The 20,921-nt window shown below is 45.3% G+C and overlaps 1 protein-coding gene across 2 annotated transcripts in view; it reads right to left on the bottom strand.

Moving 5' to 3' along the window:
* The window catches only part of pgm2l1 (phosphoglucomutase 2-like 1), a 116,946-nt gene extending 107,249 nt beyond the window's left edge, over window positions 1-9,697 (bottom strand). For both annotated transcript variants that reach the window (XM_048532274.1, XM_048532275.2), the window contains exon 1: window positions 9,410-9,697. In XM_048532274.1, the coding sequence (XP_048388231.1) occupies window positions 9,410-9,520 (111 nt within the window). In that variant the 5' untranslated portion in view covers window positions 9,521-9,697. The remainder of the gene's footprint in view (window positions 1-9,409) is intronic.
* Window positions 9,698-20,921: the final 11,224 nt, after the last annotated feature.

The following is a 20,921-nucleotide window of genomic DNA, read 5'->3' as shown; positions in this document are numbered from 1 at the left end:
ATTGAGACCCTCATGCATGTACAAGGTGCTCCTGAGTTCAACAATGTTTTAAGCCTTAAAAATACAGCACATTGGTAAGATTCTAGTCCTCAGCCAGAGTGAACAGGTTTGATAGAGCCAAGGACTAGGTTTCTTGAGGGGTCTTGACAAACCCTCTCCTCCAATCTCCCACTAATACAGTGAACTGGCAGCTTGTCAAATAATCAACTGTATCATGGAAAATTGCAGATCTCCCTGCCTGAGGCTGGATATAACTGACTCTGCCATGGTCTCCAATCTTCCATGATCACATTCTGAGCCAGATAGCCTAAGTTCAAGTCCCACCTGCTCCAGAGATCATAGAATCCCCAGTGTGGGAGCAGGCCATTGGGCCCAGCAAGTCCACACGGGCCTTCTGAATAACATTCCCTGACCCTGACCTTATCCCTATCCCCATCCCTGTATTTCCCATAGCTTACACACCTAACCTTCATATCCCTGAACACTGTGGACCATGGCCATGGCCAATCCATCTTTGGACTGTGGGAGGAAACCGGAGCACCAGAGGAAACCCATGCAGACAGAGGGAGAATGTGCAAACTCCGCACAGACCCCGGGTCTGGAATCAAACCCCAGTTCCCTGGTGCTAACCACTGAGCCACAGTGCCACCTCACGTGTAATGACATCTTTTGACTTGAAAATACCTTCAAAAATCAGAAAAAAAGCATTCAGAAATCGTTGGTCAAAACAGAGAAAACTTGTGTGTGGAGGATGTTCTTGACTGAATCAGAGACGCAAGATGAGATTGGGGTGGCTCAGTGGTTAGCACTGCTGCCTCTCAGCACCAGGGACCCAGGTTCGATTCCAGTCTTGGGCGACTGTCTGTGTGCAGTTTGCATATTCTCCCTATGTCTGTGTGGGTTTCCTCCAGGTGCTCCGGTTTCCTCCCACAGTCCAAAGATGTGCAGGTGAGGTGGATTGGCCAAGTTAAAATGCCCGTAGCGTTCAGGGATGTGTAGATTAGGTGGGTTATAGGGAGATGGGTCTGGATGGGATGCGCCGATGTTCGGTGTGGACTTGTTGGACCGAAGGGCCTGTTTCCACACTGTAGGGATTCTATGATTAATTCAGACACAGGAAAAAGAAACATAAATTCTATCTTCCTTTGTCCTGAAAGTGAGAGTGCCACACCATTTTTTAAAATGTTTTTCCTATTCTTGATGTTTTCTAAGTTAACACACCTTCCTTAGCGAAGCGCAGCTCAAATGTTCAGATGTTCCACATGATGGTATGCCTAGATGATAATTAATTTTAACCAGAACAGTTGATGTAATCTAGTATCTTGCTGATAATTAAGGGTTAGTGTTGGAGCTCCTGCACAGTGTTGTGGGTTTGTTTTATTAATTGAAGAGTACATGATGACTGCAACTAGTCTTGCAAATCTGTATTTGCTGCTCATGATGCAGACCCATCTACTTCAGGGAAGTCAATTACAGATTGGGGATGACTTTGCAGCATCAGTCAGGCAAAAGAAAAAGCACTTGCAATTATAAAGCACCCAAACAATCACAAGGGGTCCCAGTATGCTTTACAGCCAATGAAGTACCTTTGAATTATTGTCAATATTGTAATGTAAGTAACAGAACAGCCAATTTGCACATAGCAAAATCCACAAACAACAAAGCAATAACTCTCCTTCGGAGACATTGGCTAAAGGGTAAATATTGATCTCAGATCCACCAGGATAAATCCCCTTCTCTTCAAATAGTGACAATGGGTTCATGTCCACCTAAAGGCATAGACACAGCCTCAATTTAAACATATCATTCAAAAGAAACACCTCTGACAATGCAGCACTCTCTCAGTACTGCTTAGGCTTGGATGTTTGTGCTCAGGTCTTGGACATGGACATAAAGCGGAGCATCTGGCTCAAGTCATCATGCTACCAAGTGAACAATGGCTGCTTAGTTCTCAAGATCTTCTGAGCTTTCAGCAGCCTAGCATCTCACACCAACCTCAGCCGCCTACAATGGTCTAAAGGTTTCAGGAAGATCAAACTTTTCAATTAGTCAGTGTGTAATTTTCAGGACAGAACCAATTTCCAGTCATTTCCAATCATAAACTTGGTTTTCATTTCCTTTTCCACAAATACGATCTGTATTGGTCAGTCCTGCTGACCCAGAATTTTTTCAAAATATCAGAGAGCTAGATCATACATTAATTTGGTTTCTCTCTGCGAATGCTGCCAGACCTACAGGCAAAGGTCAAATTATTCCCCCTCCCCAGGGCTTTACTAGGAACTTCCTCAAGGAACGTTTTTTGATTATAGATAACAAAGCATGGGGCTGGATGAACACAGCAGGCCAAGCAGCATCAGAGGAGCACAAAAGCTGATGTTTCGGGCCTAGACCCTTCATCAGCAAAGGGGGATGGGGGAGAAGATTCTGAAATAAGTAGGGAGAGAGGGGGAGGTGGGCTGAAGATGAATTCTCCAGCGTCTGCAGTTTCCATTATCTCTGATCACATTTTTTTGATTTTCAGTTTGCAGGCTCCTTTTATCATTCTCACTAATTCCTTGATTAGATGAAATCATGCTGTAACATTAGTGTCTGGATTTATGCCAATTTTTTTCCTGCTTAACAGAGAATATGTAGTACAAATTAGCGAAGTCTACATGTACATGTAGGCAGAATCATTTAACTTGTGATCTATAAATAAGGATAAACAAAGAACTGCGGATGCTGAAGGTCTGAAACAAAAACAGAAATTGCTGGAAAAAAAAAGTCAGTAAAGGAAGCAAAACTAACATTTTGAGTCAGTGGTGAAGAGTCACCTGTTGGAAACTTAAATTTGGCTTTTAACCCTCACAGATGTTGCCAGTCCTGCTGAGTTTCTCCTGCAATTTGTTTTTGTTTCTATACATAAGGATGTTTATGTTTATTGCAAATAAATCTCCTATACTCAGCTTCCAAAGCAAAAAGTTCTACCCTTCTGCTATTGCAAAAATAACTAGGACAGAGACTATTTTGTTATGTGAGATAACAAAGTGTGGGGGCTGGATGAACACAGCAGGCCAAGCAGCATCTCAGGAGCACAAAAGCTGACGTTTCGGGCCTAGACCCTTCATAGGAAAAGTTTTCTGATGAAGGGTATAGGCCTGAAATGTCAGCTTTTGTGCTCCTAAGCTGCTGCTTGGCCTGTTGTGTTCATCCAGCTCCACACTTTGTTATCTTGGATTCTCCAGCATCTGCAGTTCCCACTATCTCTATTTTGTTCTGTTTCTGTTTTGACGTTGGCCTGGATAATCAATCCACAATTGTCAGACTTTGTAACAACTCCCAAAATACAGCAGGGTGGGAAAAGTGTCTAACTTACATGACTGATTCCTGGGTAGCAAGAACTGCAGACGTTGCAGTCAGTGTCAATACAGCGTGGAGCTGTAGGAACACAGCAGGTCAGGCAGCATCAGGGTGAAGGGTCCCAACCTGAAACATCAACTCTCCTGCTCCTCTGATGCTGCCTGACCTGCAGTGTTCCTCTAGCTCCACAATGTATTGATGGCCAATTCCTAGGTTGACAGGAATCACATATGAGAACAGGTTGAATTAATCAAGATCATATTTGCTGCAGCTAAGGAGGGGGCAGGGCAAAAATCTCAGAAATGTATAAAATCCTAACATGACTTGACAGGGTAAATGGAAGAAGGATTTCCTAATGAGAGGGATGCCCACATCCAGGGGTCACAGTCTAAACACTGAGTAGGCCATTTAAGACTGAGATAAGGAGAAATTTCTCTACTCAGGAAGTGGTGAGCCTATGGAATTCTTTGCCACACAAAACAGTTGAGCCAAAACGTTATGTGTTTTCAAGGAATTGGTTATAGCACCTGGAGCTAAAGGGATCGAAGGATATAGAGGAAAACCGGATAAAATCGTAATGAATGACACAACAGGCTTGAAGGGCCAAACTCCTGCTCCTAATTTCAATGTCTCTACAATCCTTTATTCTGAGATTATGCCCTCTTGTCCTAGACTCTCCCATGAAAGGAAACGTGTCCTCATCCACAATGTCAAATCCCGAAGAATATTATGTGTTTCAATAAGGTCACATTTCATTCTTCTAAATTCTAATGGAGTACAGGCCCAACCTACTGAACTTGTCCTCACAAGACGGTCCATCTGTTGATTCCAAGTCAGAGATAATGGGAACTGCAGATGCTGGAGAATCCTAGATAACAAAGCGTGAAGCTGGATGAACCCAGCAGGCCAAGCAGCGTCTCAGGAGCACAAAAGCTGATGTTTCGGGCCTAGACCCTTCATCAGGGAGGGTTCTGAAATAAATAGGGAGAGGGGGAGGCGGACTGAAGATGGAGAGAAAAGAAGATAGGTGGACAGGAGAGTATAGGTGAGGAGGTAGGGAGGGGATAGGTCAGTCCGGGGAAGACGGACAGGTCAAGGAGGCGGGATGAGGTTGGTAAGTGGAAAATGGAGGTGCGGCATAAGGTGGGAGGAGGGGCTAAGTGAGAGGAAGAACAGGTTAGGGAGGTGGGGACAACTTGGGCTGGAACTGTGATGCTGGCGGCGGGGGGGCGGACGAGCTGGGCTAGTTTTGGGATGCAGTGGGGGACAGGGAGATTTTGAAGCTTGTGAAGGCCACATTGCAGCCCAATGGTATCAGGGTTCCCAAGTGGAATATGAGTTGCTGTTCTTGCAACCTTTGGGTGGCATCGTTGTGGCACTGCAGGAGGCCTATGATGGGCATGTTGTCTAAGGAATGGGAAGGGGAGTTAAAATGGTTCATGACTGGGAAGTGCAGTTGTTTATTGTGAACCGAGTGGAGGTGTTCTGCAAAGCGGTCCCCAAGCCTCCGCTTGGTTTCCCCAATGTAGAGGAAGTAACACCAGGTACAGTGGATACAGTATACTACATTGGTACATTGGCAGAAGTGCAGGTGAGCATTTGCTTAACATGGAAAGTCATCTTGGGGCCCGGGATGGGGGTGAGGGAGGTGGTGTGGGGGCAAGTGTGGCACTTCCTGCGGTTGCAGGGGAAGGTGCCGGGTGTGGTGGGGTTGGAGGGCAGTGTGGAGCAAACAAGGGAGTCACGGAGAGAGTGGTCTCTCCGGAAAGCAGACAGGGGTGGGGATGGAAAAATGTCTTGGGTGGTGGGGTCGGATTGTAGATGGCGGAAGTGTCGAAGGATGATGCGTTGTATCCGGAGGTTGGTGGCGTGGTATGCGAGGACGAGGGGGATTCTCTTAGGGCGGTTATGGCGGGGTGTGACGGATGTGTTGCAGGAAACACGGTCAAGGGTGTTCTCGGCCACTGCGGCAGGGCTGGTGGGGGGGGGGGGGGGGGGGGGGGGGGGGGGCGCGGCAGGTGAGCGGGTGGGTGGTGTTGCGGTCCTTGAAGTATGCAGTCATCTGGGATGTGCGGGAGTAGAATGCCTCATCCTGGGAGCAGGTGAGGCGGAGGCGAAGGCGAAGGAATTGGGAATAGGGGATGGAATTTTTGCAGGGGGGTGGGTGGGAGGAGGTGTATTCTAGGTAGCTGTGGGAGTAGGTGGACTTGAAGTGGACAACCCTGCAGCCCAATGGTATCAACGTGGACTTCACAAGCTTCAAAATCTCCCCCTCCCCCACTGCATCCCAAAACCAGCCCAGCTTGTCTCCGCCTCCCTAACCTGTTCTTCCTCTCACCTATCCCCTCCTTCCACCTCAAGCCGCACCTCCATTTCCCACCTACCAACCTTATCCCGCCTCCTCGACCTGTCCGTCCTCCCTGGACTGACCTATCCCCTCCCCACCTATACTCTCCTCTCCACCTATCTTCTCCTCTATCCATCTTCGGTCTGCCTCCCCCTCTCCCTATTTATTTCAGAACCCTTTCCGATGAAGGGTCTAGGCCCGAAACATCAGCTTTTGTGCTCCCGAGATGCTGCTTGGCCTGCTGTGTTCATCCAGCTTCACACTTGGTTATCTTGGATTTCAAGTCATCCTTGTTACTTGTTTTACCACTTGTTTTTGTGTTAAATACAAGCTTGGCAGCTACATATTCACTTCCATCATCCATGTCATTAACATATATTGTAAACAATTGTGATCCTAACACTGATCCCTGTGACACTCCACTAGTCAGAGTTTGCCATCTTGAAAATGCCTCTTTTATCCCGACTGTCTTCTAATGGTTAGGCAATCCTCTAATACACCGCCACCAACCCCATGAGCTCTTATCATGTAGCCCAACAGGTGATAGCTTATCAAAATTCTGAAATTTTTACTTCAAAAAATTATACTTTATTCATATAAATATCTTTGTGTGTGTCACAAGTGCTGTTCTGTCCGGTACACTAGCATATGAAGAAAACAAACATTGGAGTTTGTCTGTATCCGACAAACAAACCAAAGGCATCTCTTACTTATGCATGATTATATTTACATATATAATCAGGTACTACAAGGGTCTAAAATCCTGAAAATCCAAATACTACAAAAATGAAGCATATAGTGATTGGAGGATCAGCTCTTACAATCAACACTTACACATAAAAGGAGTGACTTTTCTCTTTTTAGTCACCCTTGTGACTGAATTTTCCCAGATTTAATGTGGGCCTTCGAGGGCAAAATTAATGCTCATTTTGAGCACTGCCTGCTAAATAATTCTAGCGTTTTCTGTTTTTATTTCATATGACAACTGCCACAGTACTTTGTTTTTGTTTAACAACTGACTCTGTCTCAGGACTGGATAAAATTGGGTGTATTTTGCTTCTCACTGTACAGTGCAGTGGACCCAGGATAAAAACAGAATAAGTTTGAAATACTTTGGATAGGTGATGAAGGATGCTGTAGGTTGCAGACAGACGTAGATAAGCTGCAGAGCTGGGCTGAGAGGTGGCAAGTGGAGTTTAATGCAGACAAGTGTGAGGTGATGCACTTTGGTAGGAGTAACCGGAAGGCAAAGTACTGGACTAATGGCAAAATTCTTGGTAGTGTAGATGAGCAGAGAGAGATCTTGGTGTCCACGTACACAGATCTTTGAAAGTTGCCACCCAGGTTGACAGGGCTGTTAAGAAGGCATAGTGCTTTAGCTTTTATTAATAGAGGGATCGAGTTCCAGAACCAAGAGGTTATGGTGAAGCTGTACAAAACTCTGGTGCGGCCGCACTTGGAGTATTGTGTACAGTTCTGGTCACCGCATTATAAGAAGGATTTGGAAGCTTTGGAAAGGGTGCAGAGGAGATTTATTAGGATGTTGCCTGGTATGGAGGGAAGGTCTTACGAGGAAAGGCTGAGGGACTTGAGGTTGTTTTCATTGGAGAGAAGAAGGTTGAGAGGTGACTTAATTGAAACATATAAAATAATCAGAGGGTTAGATAGGGTGGATAGGGAGAGCCCTTTTCCTAGAATGGTGACGGTGAGCACGAGGGGGCATAGCTTTTAATTGAGGGGTGAAAGATATAGGACAGATGTCAGAGGTGGTTTCTTTACTCAGAGTAGAAAGGGAATGGAACGCTTTGCCTGCAACGGTAGTAGATTCGCCAACTTTAGGTACATTTAAGTTGTCATTGGATAAGCATATGGACGTACATGGAATAGTGTAGGTTAGATGGGCTTGAGATCGGTATGACAGGTCGGCACAACATCGAGGGCCGAAGGGCCTGTACTGTGCTGTAATGTTCTATGTACTTAGCAGTGTCTCTGGAAAGGGAGGTGGTGACCTTTGTTTGGCAGGGGTGCAGGAGAAGGAAGGTAGAGTGGGATAAGGACAAAGGGAAGATCTGTGATAAGGTGAAAGACAGGACAGACTCAGAAGGAGTTACAGGACCAAACAGAATGGTGCTGTGGCAAGAGAATAAAAAGATGGCCTGACAGCAGATATAAAAAGAAAAAAAAGCACCAAAATTAAGGCCTGACCCACAAGACAGTTAGGCTTTTGACTTTGGATGAAACAATCCAATGAAATGCTCTTTGCAAATGCAACACCAGGGAGTTTTAAGTTTCATTTATGAGTGCAAATTATCTTTTCCTTTCCCGGCTGTCTATCTGGGTGGTCTGCAGAGGTCAATTACAGTAGCCTCACAATGCCTTACCAATTTACATTTGGTTTTGTTAGATTAGATTCCCTACAGTGTGAAAACAGGCCCTTCGGCCCAACAAGTCCACACCGCCCCTTGAAGCATCCCACCCAGACACATTCCCCTGTAACCCACACTCCCCTGAACACTATGAGCAATTTAGCATGGCCAATCCACCTGCATATCTTTGGACTGTGGGAGGAAACTGGAGCACCCGGAGGAAACCCATGCAGACACGGGGAGAATGTGCAAACTCCACACAGACAGTCACCTGAGGTCGGAATTGAACCCGGGTCCCCGGTGCTGTGAGGCTGCAGTGCTCACCACTGAGCCATCGTGCCACCCCATTTTTCATTTGATTTTCACATGTTAGGAGATGTCGGAAGTACAGGCTTGGAATTCATCAGTTTAAATTTAAAAGTTAAAAAAACCCTAAATCAAACAGAAATTAATTGTTGTTATCTTCAATGTAACCTAACTATCAACGTTCGCACCATATTTCCTGGACTAATTAAGTAGCATCACTAACTAATCATTCTACATTACAGAACCATTCATCAACAAGCCATCGATGGCTCTATTAAATGGAAAAAAAGGTCATTCAGTCCCTAAAGCCATTCAATTTAAGTCATGGTTAATCTGTATTTAACTCCATTTATGGATACCATTGTTCCACATTTCTCAATGCTCCTAAATAACAAAAAAATGTCACCAGCAGCACTGAAACACGTAAATGACAAAGCTTTCCCAACCTTCCGGGAGAAGATTCCAAAATTTCTATTACCCCAGGAAAAAGTGTGTCCTGGTTTTATTTCTAAAAGCCTACTTTCAATATGAAAATTGTTGCCTCCAATCGACCCAGTACACCCCTGTGGTGCCTATAATTTGCTTGACAGTGCCCTCAGTCAGATTTTGGGGTGGCATAGTGGAATAGCACCAGGGACTCAAGTTTGAATCCAGTCTTGGGCAACTGTCTATGTGGAGTTGGCACATTACTCCCACTATCTGCGTGGGTTTGCTCTGGCTTCCTCCTAAAAATGTGCAATAACAGGTGGACTGACCAAGCTAAAAACCCCACGCAGGAGTCAGTGTAGACTGGCCTCTTTCTGCGCTGTAGGGGATTATAGACATCAACGCCTCTCCCCAGCAGGGCCAACTCCAATGGCCCATTCCATCAACTGCCCAGTGGTACTTCGCGCGTTGCCAACAGCAACGCGTTTAAATGCCACCAGATCCAGCGCGTGCAGCAGAAAATAAACCGCTGCGAAAGGGAGCCGATAACCAAATACAAACAGAAAGCATTAACTCTGGCAGAGGGGGGAACAAGAGTTTGAGAGAGCGCTAGCTGCAGCCTGACCTGGTCCCACAACAGCCATTGGCAGAGAGCCCGCTCCAGCTCCTGGTCTCCATCGTGATGGATATCTCCTTGCAGCGGGTTCGCGTTCACATCCTGCGCACAATCTCCCATCTCCGCGACAGACAGAAACCGGGCCACAAACCAACGCAATTTTTTTTATAAACCACACACGCGACACACAATTTTTAAAAAAAGGCTCCCCTCGCGTCACCTAGTCCCTCAGTGACAGCTGTGCCACCTCTTCCAAACAGATGCACCTCCGCCACAGGCGCTGGTCTTATTATTGTCGCTTCCCCACAATCAGTTTCAATCTGCGCCTGCGCAGCGGCCGCCATGTTTGTGGCTTTGATAATAGGAGCTGCTGATGCTGGAAAATCCAAGATAATAAAGTGTGAAGCTGGATGAACACAGCAGGCCAAGCAGCATGTGCTCCTGAGATGCTGCATAGCCTGCTGTGTCCATCCAGCTTCACACTTTGTTATGTTTGTGGCTTTTGCGCCCTGGCAAAGGCGAACGGTGGGGGGGCCAACGGACTACAACCCCCAGCAGGCCCCGCTCCGCAGGCGCAGTTTCGGTTACCTAGGGAACGATGCAAGGCTGGCCCGCACGAGATGGGCGGGCACAATGTTCACTGCGACGCCTTTCGGGAATTGAGGTTTTCTATCGCCTAGCACAAACGAAGCATTCGGGCTAGAGGACTACAATACCCACACTACTTTGCGCAATAGACCCCAAAACCCAGCCCCTTAGTCACCGAAGTGCACGCGTGATCTGTGTTGCACTCATGCCTGTAGCACATGGCTGCTGACGTTTTTCAAGCTGTTTCATGTTTAAGGAGGTCTTTTAGATTTCCATCTCACGGTCTGGCACAACTTCGAGCTTACTATCATCAGCAAAGTTTTTAAATTTAACTTTATACTTCAATGTTTCGGTCATTTTTATGCAATACATCAAAAATAAACAGTGGTCCGAGCACTTATTCTTATGGAATATCACATCCTGCAGTCTGAAAAATAACCTTTTATGGCAACATTTTACGTGTTAAGCAAAAAAACGTTTCAGGCTGGTACAACTGATCATACTATTCCATAAGCCTCAATTTTCTCAACCAGCCTTATGCCACTTCGTCAAGTACTTTTTTTAAAAAGTCCACATAGACAACATTGATTGTCTCAACTACTGGTCGATTGCAAGATACCACATTGACCACTCCCAGCATGCGGGTCATACAGCACAGATGCAGGCCCTTGGGTTCAACCAGTCCACAAGGAACATAATTCCAAACTAAACTAGTCACACCTGCCCGCTCCTGGCCCATATTCCTCCAAATCTGTCCTATTAAAATAAACTTAAATAAGTATGTGAACTGTTTTAACTGTGCCCGCACCCACCACTTCCTCAGGAAGTTCATTCCACACGTGAGCCATCCTCTGTATAAAGAAAATTGCCCCTCATGTCAATAAGGTTGAACCATTGAATGTTTGCAAGATTCAGAATACTATTTCCAAAATTAGATATCATACTGGGGAATCTACAACAGCAGGGCACACTCTCAGGATAAGGGGTCAATCATTTAAAGATGGTGAGGGGAAATTTCTTCATTCAAACAATTGTGAATCTTTAGAATTCTGTTCCTGGGGGCTTGGGAATGATTGTTAAATTGTTAAAACTGGGATAGATGTGGACAATAAATAGTTAAGAAGTGAGTAACAGCAAAATGGACTGTTTTAAATGGTAAAAAAATTGCAGCACACTACCGTGCAGAGGGACTTGGGTGTCCTCATGCATGAATCGCTGAAGGTGGGACTGCAGGTGCAGCATGTAATAAAAAAGGCAAGGCCAAGCAGCATCTCAGGAGCACAAAAGCTGACGTTTCGGGCCTAGACCCTTCATCAGAGACCCTCTGATAAAGGGTCTAGGCCCGAAACATCAGCTTTTGTGCTCCAGAGATGCTGCTTGGCCTGCTGTGTTCATCCAGCTTCACACTTTGTTATCTTGGATTCTCCAGCATCTGCAGTTCCATTATCTCTAATAAAAGAGGCAAATGGAATTTTGTCTGCCATTGCTAAAGGGATGGAATTTAAAAACAGGGAGACTATGCTGCAGCTGTTTGGGTCCTGATGAGGCCACACCTGGAGTATTGTGTGCGGTTTTGGTATCCTTACTTGATAAGGGATATACTAGCATTGGGGAGGGTGCAGAGGAGATTGACTCGGTTGATTCCAGAATTGAGGGGGTTGGATTATGAGGAGAGACTGAGTAGGCTGGGATTATACTCATTGGCATTCAGAATAATGAGGGGAAATCTTATAGAAAATACAAGATTATGAAGGGAATAGATAAGGTGGAGGCAGGGAGGTTTTTCTGCCAGCAGGCAAAATCAGGACTACAGGGCGTCACCTCAAAAATACAAGGAAGCAGATGTAGGACTGAGATCAGGAGGAACTTCTTCACCTAAAGGGTTGTGAATCTGTGGAATTCCCTGCCCAGTGAAGTGGTTAAAGCTAATGTTTTTAAGGCAAGGCTAGATAAATTTTTGAAAGGTAAAGGAATTAAGCGTTATCGTGAGTGGGCGAGTAAGTGGAGTGGAGTCTCAAAAAGATCAGCCACGATCTTACTAAATGGCGGGGCAGGCTTGAGGGGCCAGATGGCCTACTCCTGCTCCTAGTTCTTAAGTTCTATGTTCTTATAAGTTACTCAATGCAGGATTCAGATTCTGACCCATTCTTGTAGCCACTGTATCCATATGGCTAGTCCGGTTCAGTTTCTGGTTAAGAGAAGGCCCGGCGTGTTGATAGTCGTGAATTCAGCAATGGTGATGTCATTGAACATCAAGGACTGATTGTTTGATTCTGTCTTATCGTTGTTCTGAACTGAAGGTGAGATAACAAGGTGTAGAGCTGGATGAACACTACAGGCCAAGCAGCATAAGAGGAGCAGGAAAGCTGACATTTTGGGTCCAGACCCTTCTTCAGAAATCTACCTCTGAAACAAAGTTGCTGTGTCTTCCAGTGAAACATTTTAATCAGTTGGACAAGGACTACTGTAATTATTGGAACTAGGTGAATCTCATTGACAAGATCCTTGTCTGGGGTTGTTAAACTATACATGCCGGAAGCCCTGGCTGACCAATATAAACCTGGGATGCGGGCCTTTTTGTGGAACAGTGATAACATCCCTCCCCACAAGAGGTGAGGGAGCAAGTCCCATGTGCTCCAGAGATGTGTAATAACATATCTGAACAGGCTGATTAGAAAATATCTAGATTGGTTGCCAAGCTCTTAAAGAAGAAAAATAAAAAGGGATTTTAGAATCTTTTCAGAGATAGCAGGAACTGCAGATGCTGGAGAATCTGAAATAACATGGTGTAGAGCTGGATGAACACAGCAGGCCAAGCAGCATCAGAGAAGCAGGATGGCTGACCCTAAAGAGGGTCTAGGCCTGAAAGGTCAGCTTTCCTCTGATGCTGCTTGGCTGGATTTAGAAACTCCTCAGTTCAGGAGGGCTGACTCCAAGCTGGTTGGTCACAGCCCATGTGCTGTGCACAAATAAATAAAGCGAGACTTGGTGATGGAATACCAACTTCTGTGCGGTTATTTCAACAACCAAGTTTGAAAAATTCTGTCTGAGCTGAAAACTAGCAATTGCAGAAAAGCTGTCAGAAAGGAAAACCTCTTCCCCTCCACTTTCTTGGTAATTAGAAAAAAAATTCTTTAAGCAAAACTAGTTTTTTTTTCAAAAAAATCCCTCTCAGGTGAAATTGTTTGAAAAAGAAACTGACATTTTCAGATAATCGGGACTCCTAACTATTTCCCATCTGAAATCTGGTCAAAAGGTCTATCATCCCTTCACAGCCTGCAGTACCTTGATCTTGTTGACAGTAGCTGAAATGACTGAAAAGTCATGGTGTGCTACCATTTTAGTTTGGACTCTTGAGCCACAAGGGCTTCTTTCCCCCCTAATTGTTACAAACTCAGAATATACTACAGGAGATTGCCGTACCTGTGTTTCAATGCGTGTGCATTAGGATTAAGGGGGAATATAGTTCAAGCCTGCATAGTAATGTTAATTACCCACCTTATCTCTTGTTGAAATAATGTTTCTTCTTAAAGAACATGTTAATTTGATTGCATGGTGAATGTGTCTTTTGTTCTAGGTAGCAGTAATAAAGAGAAACAACTTGACTATTTTGGGAGATAGTAAGAACTGCTGATGCTGGAGTCAGAGATAACAGCATGGAGCTGGAGGAACACTGCAGGCCAGGCAGCATAAGAGGAGCAGGAATGCTGACATTCCGGGTTGGGACTCTTGAAGAAGGGTCCCGACCTGAAACATCAGCTTTCCTGCTCCTCTGATGCTGCCTGGCCTGACTGTTCTGGGATACCCTTTGGTACAGCGTGGAGTAGTTGGGCTTGGTTTCCAAGACACACCTCCCCAATCAGTCATTACACCCATGAATCAGGTGACTGTCCAACTCCATCAGCAGGACAAGCGCTCTGAACATCAACATTTACAATAAAAACAAGGTGCTGCAGAAACTCATTAGGCCTGGCAGCATCGGTGGAGGGAGAATCAGAGTTAGCAGTCTGATATCGCTCTGGAGTGAAAGTTATTAGACACAAAATGTTATCTCTACCTATGCTGCTAGACTTGCTGAATTCCTAGAGCACTTTTTTAAAATTCAGATCACCATCATATACACAAGTATCAATAAAAGCAAATTATAAGTCTTTTATTTTTAACAAGAAATTCTGCTTTTCTATTCTTACAAAGTGAATAAACCCACACTTCCCCACATTGTATTTCATTTGCTGGCTTGTTGCCCACTCACCTTAACCTGTCAGTTTCTCTTTGTAGCTTCTGTGTCTTTACAGCTTGCATTATCTTTTATACAGCCAGCAAACTTGGACAAATCGCTTGCAGTTTTTTTACTCAAAGGTAGTAGTTTCATGTCATCTGTGCCCTGGCCAAAGTAAGGTTCTTGGGACCATTCCCTTGTATCCTGCAGCTGATATTGTGACCTCTAGCAGTCAGCGTCAGCAGTCCACACACTCCAGTAGGTCTGTTCAACCAGAACTGACTGGTTCTTCATGAGACCCTAGTACAGACAGCCATAACTACAACATGGCTCCATACACTGCAATACATGCAACCCTGAACTCTTGGGCTGGTTCAACCTCCAGGTGCTTAAAGTTTGGCAATCAATGTCTGTTAAGCAATAAGCCCAAAGGAAGTCAAACAGCTTAGGACATTTCAAGCAGAATAAGCCATGTTGTGTGTCCATTATTGCAACGAGGACTCTCCGAGAGGTATGACATGAAAATGAATGCTGACAGTTGTTTCACATTTTCTGTTTACCTTCCAATATGACTGTTGTGTTATATATGAACAAAAACAAAGTTGCTGGCAAAGCTCAGCAGGTCTGGCAGCTTCTGTGAAGGAGAAATCACAGTAAACGTTTCAGGTCTGGTGACCCTTCCTCAGAACTTCCTCCGTTCTGAGGAACGGTCACCAGACTCAAAACTTTAACTCTGTTTATTCCTTCACAGATGCTGCCAGACCTGCTGAGCCTTTCCAGAAATTTTGTTTTTGTTCCTGATTTACAGCATCCACAGTTCTTATGGTTTTTTATTTAGATTAGACTAGATTCCCTGTAGTGTGGAAATGGGTCCTTCGGCCCAACAAGTCCACACCGCCCCTTGAAGCATCCCACCCAGACCCATTCCCCTATAACCCACACGCCCCTGAACACTATGAGCACTACGGCCGATCCTCCTAACCTGCACATCTTTGGACTGTGGGAGGAAACCGGAGCACCCGGAGGAAACCCACGCAGACACGGGGAGAATGTGCAAACTCCACCCAGACAGTCGCCCAAGGCTGGAATCGAACCCGGGTCTGTGGTGCTGTGAGGCTGCAGTGCTAACCCACTGAGCCACCGTACCACCCTTAGTGTTACATATGAATCTGCACATGCACGTGCAGAGACAGTAGGAACTGCAGATGCTGGAGAATCTGAGATAACAAGGCGTAGAGCTGGATGAACACAGCAGGCCAAGCAGCATCATAGGATGCATGTGCATCGTTGGGCTTGCAGTTACTTGCAGTAAATGGCTCAAAACAGATTAGTTTATACCAAGTGCAATCCAATGTTTGTCATACTACCAGAGTTTGTTTCATGTGGTCAGATGTAACTCATTAGTTGCTGTTATCACTGCAATAATAAGAGCTAACAATAGCCTCCCAAAGCTATACAATGGGAACTGAGAGCTGTACAGAAGTGAATGTCATTGACTCGTGGGACTGGACATCGCTGACTGGGCAGCATTTATTACCCATTCCTAAACGGCCTTGAGAAGGTGGCGGTGGTGTACTTTATTGAACTGCTGAAATGACTGTAGGTAGACCCACAATTACATTAGGAATGGAGTTCACAGAAATTGACCCAGTGACACTAAATGAATGACAATAAATTTCTCATTCAGAATCGCGTGTAGCTTTGAGGGAAACTTAGGGGTGTTGGTGTTGCCATGTATCTCCTGCCCTTGTCCTTCTATGTAGTAATGGTCACAGACTTGCAAGGTATGGTGAATTTCTGCAGTGCATCTTGTAGATTGCACAATGCTACTCAGCGTTGATGAATGTTTATGAGCATTCTTGAATCTACAATCTGAGCCTTTCACCAACACAATTCCTTCTGCACCAATTATCCATCTTTTGAGTCCTGCATCAACACATTATTTGAATTTCAGTTTCTGTTTCTTTGTACATTATTAGGAGTGTAACAAAGATGACAAAATCTGACATTCAGTGAAGGAACATTCAGCTGGAAAATCACTTTTTGCTGTCTCACAGTATCTTAATATAACTGCCCTTCTTTACTCCACTTGGAAGTTCCTTCAACACCTTTTTTTTGACAAAGCTTTTATTGATCTGTTTGAATGTCTCCTTCCATACTTTATTATTAAACTGTGCTTGAGAAAGCCCTTGAGAAATGCCCTGGGGTGTTCAAACAAAGCCAAGTTTGCTATTTAAAGACATGCTGAAACTGATGCTGAGTCCTGATGAAGGGTTTAGGCCTGAAACATCAACTCTCCTACTCCTGATGCTGCCTGGCCTGCTATGTTCCTCCAGCTCCACACTGCATTGACTGCTACTGTACAAACCATTCTCACAGAACCAGTTCAAAAGGAGGAGAGGACTAGAGACCAGTGCTTTGGGATACAGGTGTTGGAATATAAGAATAGAAAAGTCTTGCTGCAACTGTACAAGGTACTGGTGAGAGCAGATCTGGAGCACTGAGAACAGTTTTGGTCTGCTTGTTTAAGGAAATATATTAGTTCATTGGCGGCAGCACAGAAAATGTCCACTAGGACGATCCCTGGTATGGAAGGGGTTGTCTTATGAGCAATGGCTGAACAGGTTGGGACTGTACTCGCTAGAATTTAGAAGAATGAGAGAAAGCGATCTAATTGAAACATAGGATGCTTAAGAGGCTTTACAGGGTAAATGCTGAGAGGATATTCCCCTTATGGGAGAGTCTAGGACCAGAGGACATAGTCTCAGAATAAAGGGGCACCAATTTAAGACTGACATAAGGGGACTTCCTTTTCTCAGAGGGGTGAGTGTTTAGAACTCCTTGCCACAGAAGGCTGTGGGGCAGAGTCCCTGTCTGTCCTCTCTGATGAAGGGTCTAGGCCCGAAACGTCAGCTTTTGTGCTCCTGAGATGCTGCTTGGCCTGCTGTGTTCATCCAGCCTCACATTTTATTACCCTGTCTGTAGTTAAGGCTGAGAGATTCTTGATCAGTCGGGGAAATTAACCCAAGGGTTACGGGGAAAGGGCAGGAAAGTGGATGTGAGGAATATCGAATGATCCTTTCAAATGATGGAGCAGGCTCAATGGGCCAAATGGCCTAGTTCTGTTCCTCTTTCTTATGGTCTGAAGTCTGTCAGCGTCCATGAAGAAAAAGTGAACATTTGAAGTTGGTGACCTGACCGAGGGATCTGCCTCTATAATAATATCACATTCTTGCCCACTCACTTAGTCGGTTGATATGCTTTAGCAGACTGTTTATAGCTTTGTTTTCCTTTCCCAGCTAGGTTCCATTGGCTGCAATTACAGACCATGTGTTGAACTGCTTTAATTAAATTTTATGTATTTAGTTAGCCAAGTTCATATTTTTAGCTCAACTAATTATTTGATCTAGTTTTATAGATAGCTGGATTCACAGAATCATAGAATCCCTACAGTATGGAAGGAGTCCATTCAGCCCACTGAACCCACACCGACCTTCCAGAATGCATTCCATCCAGATGCACCCATTATCCTAGAGACTATGGACAATTTAGCATGGCCAATTGACCTAAACTGCACATCTTTGGGTTGTGCGGGGGAAACCACAGCACCCAGAGGAACCCCACGCAGACACAGGGAAAACGTGCAAACTCCACACAGATAGTTGCCCAAGGCTGGAATCAAACCCCGGGTCCCCAGCGCTATGAAGGAGCAGTACTCACCACTGAGTCACTGTGCTACGAAAGTTTATCTTTAATTTGCCCTACAGCACCCCCATCCCCATTCTCTTCCCAGCCTCACTCTTCACGTGGGTCTCAGCCTCACCTTTTGACAGTAATGCCATTAACTTCTCCTCTTGCCAAACATCAAGTGGTAGAATGGTCATTTAAGTTGGAAGGTGGCAATCCAGCTTATCCAATTTTTGCATTTTTTCTAAAATGCTTGTTACCTTAGTTCTGTATTTTTCTGCACAGATTTTGCCTGGTCTGCTTAGCCTTTCCTGAATTTTCTGCTACATTTCAGCTCTCAAGCACCTACACTTTACTGGAATGGCCCTAGGCATGAAGGGCTTCTGTCATGTGGAGCGACTGGAGAAACTGCAATTATTCTTATAGCAAGAAAGTCAAAAGGAGGCAAGGGAAAATATCTTTTGACAAAGTAGCTGTTGTGTTATGGAGTGGCATGCCTGGAAGCACATTGGTCAAAATGGCTTAAGTTTATTAAATGGTTACAGCACAGGAGATCACTCAGTCTACTGCATCTATTCCAGCTCTTTAAATATTAATTCAACTCGTGCCTAGTACTTTCTCCCTGTAACCCCACACATTCTTCCTTTTCAGATAATAATTCACTTCCCTCTTAAATGCCTCAACTGAATCTGCCTCTACAACACTTCAGACAGCACATTCTGGATCGTAACCACTTGCAGCGTGAAAGTTCCTCATGTCTCCGTTGCTTCCTTTGCTTGTAAAAGTCACAGGAGAAGTAGGCCATTCAACCACCAAGTCTGCTCCACTGTTCAATAAAATCATAACTGATCTGATAACCCTCAACTCAGTTTCCTGTGTTTTTCCCCCCAAAATCCTTGATTCCCTTACTCATTAAAAATCTCAATCTGCTTGAACCTGTATCCTTTGCCTCTCCATCCTTCCCCCAGTTTAAAAGTTTTTCCCTATTCACCTCAATTAAATCTCCTTTCAACCTTCTATTCTTCAAGAACAGTCCTACTTTTTCCAATTCACCTCATTGAAGAGCATTGAACATTGAAGTAACAAAACAGCATTAGATAAATATTTACAGGGATGGATTTTATAAGGTCATGGGGGAAAAGACAGGGGAGTGAGATACGGCACAGGGACGATGGGCCAAATGGCTTCTTCCTGCGTTATCATCTTGGAAAGATGCACATTTCAGTGTGGTTACACACCGCCAACCTCTGGGCTTGCATGGTACTACAGCAAACATTCCTCAGCAAGGAATTCCAGTCTCACATTTTATTATCTTGGAATTCTCCAGCATCTGCAGTTCCCATTATCTCTCTCATTCCTCAGCAAGCTACTGTTTGTAGAAATTACCCAAAAACGGTTGATTGAATCACACACCCATAGATCACCTTCAAGTTCACTCCCTCCACCAGAAACACACAGTGGTAGCAGCGTGTCCCATTGACAACATGCACTGCAGTAACTCACCAAGGTAGCTTGGGCAGCAGCTTTCAAATTCACAACCTCAGCCACCAAAAGGACAAGGGCTGCAGATAATAAAATGTGAGGCTGGATGAATACAGCAGGCCAAGCAGCATCTCAGGAGCACAAAAGCTGAAGTTTCGGGCCTAAACCCTTTATCAGAGAGGGGGATGGGATGAGGGTTCTGGAATACATAGGGAGAGAGGGGGAGGCGGACCGAAGATGGAGAGAAAAGAAGATAGGTGGAGAGGAGAGTATAGGTGGGGAGGTAGGGAGGGGATAGGTCAGTCCAGGGAAGACGGACAGGTCAAGGAGGTGGAATGAGGTTAGTAGGTAGGAGGTGGAGGTTCGGCTTAGGGTGGGAGGAAGGGATGGGTGAGAGGAAGAACAGGCCAGGGAGGCAGAGACAGGCTGGACTGGTTGTGTGGTGCAGTGGGGGGAGGGGAAGAACTGAGCTGGTTTTGGGATGCGGTGGGGGAAGGGGAGATTTTGAAGCTGGTGAAGTCCACATTGATACCATTGGGCTGCAGGGTTCCCAAGCGGAATATGAGTTGCTGTTCCTGCAACCTTCGGGTGGCATCATTGTGGCACTGCAGGAGGCCCATGATGGACATGTCGTCTAAAGAATGGGAGGGGGAGTGGAAATGGTTTGCGACTGAACATTGAACTTGGTGAGGTGCAGTTGTTTGTTGCGAACTGAGCGGAGGTGTTCTGCAAAGCGGTCCCCAAGCCTCCGCTTGGTTTCCCCAATGTAGAGGAAGCCGCACCGGGTACAGTGGATGCAGTATACCACATTGGCAGATGTGCAGGTGAACCTCTGCTTAATGTGGAAAGTCATCTTGGGGCCTGGGATAGGGGTGAGGGAGGAGGTGTGGGGGCAAGTGTAGCATTTCCTGTGGTTGCAGGGGAAGATGCCGGGTGTGGTGGGGATGGAGGGCAGTGTGGAGCGAACAAGGGAGTCACGGAGAGAGTGGTCTCTCCGGAAAGCAGACAGGGGTGGGGATGGAAAAATGTCTTGGGTGGTGGGTCGGATTGTAGATGGCGGAAGTGTCGGAGGATGATGCATTGTATCCGGAGGTTGGTGGGGTGGTGTGTGAGAACGAGGGGGATCCTCTTTGGGCGGTTGTGGCGGGGGCGGGGTGTGAGGGATGTGTTGCGGGAGATACATGGGCACATCACCGTCTGCAAGTTCTCTCAAGTTCTCTTTCTAGTCACTCACCATCATGACTTGGAAATACAATAACCATTTATTCAGGCTTACTGGGTTAAAATCCTGGAACTGCCTTCCCCATGGCATTGTAGGGATCTCTACGTCCCACAGACTGCAGCAGTTCAGGAAAGCAGTTCACCTCCATGTTTTCTAGTGCATTTTGGGATGAACAATAAATAATGGTCGAACTAGCAAAGCCCACATAGCATGAATGAATAAAAGAAAGCCAAATGCTTCTAAATCTCCAAGTTCCCAAAACATTAATCACATTAATCTTTAAGTAATACAAATCCCAAGGCACTTCCCAAGAGTGTAAGAAA

This window comes from Stegostoma tigrinum, chromosome 6 (genome assembly GCF_030684315.1).
Source record: "Stegostoma tigrinum isolate sSteTig4 chromosome 6, sSteTig4.hap1, whole genome shotgun sequence".
In the NCBI taxonomy this organism is placed as follows: domain Eukaryota; kingdom Metazoa; phylum Chordata; class Chondrichthyes; order Orectolobiformes; family Stegostomatidae; genus Stegostoma; species Stegostoma tigrinum.
Note: the sequence above shows the minus strand (reverse complement) of the source record. Positions and strands in the feature narration are given on the sequence as shown.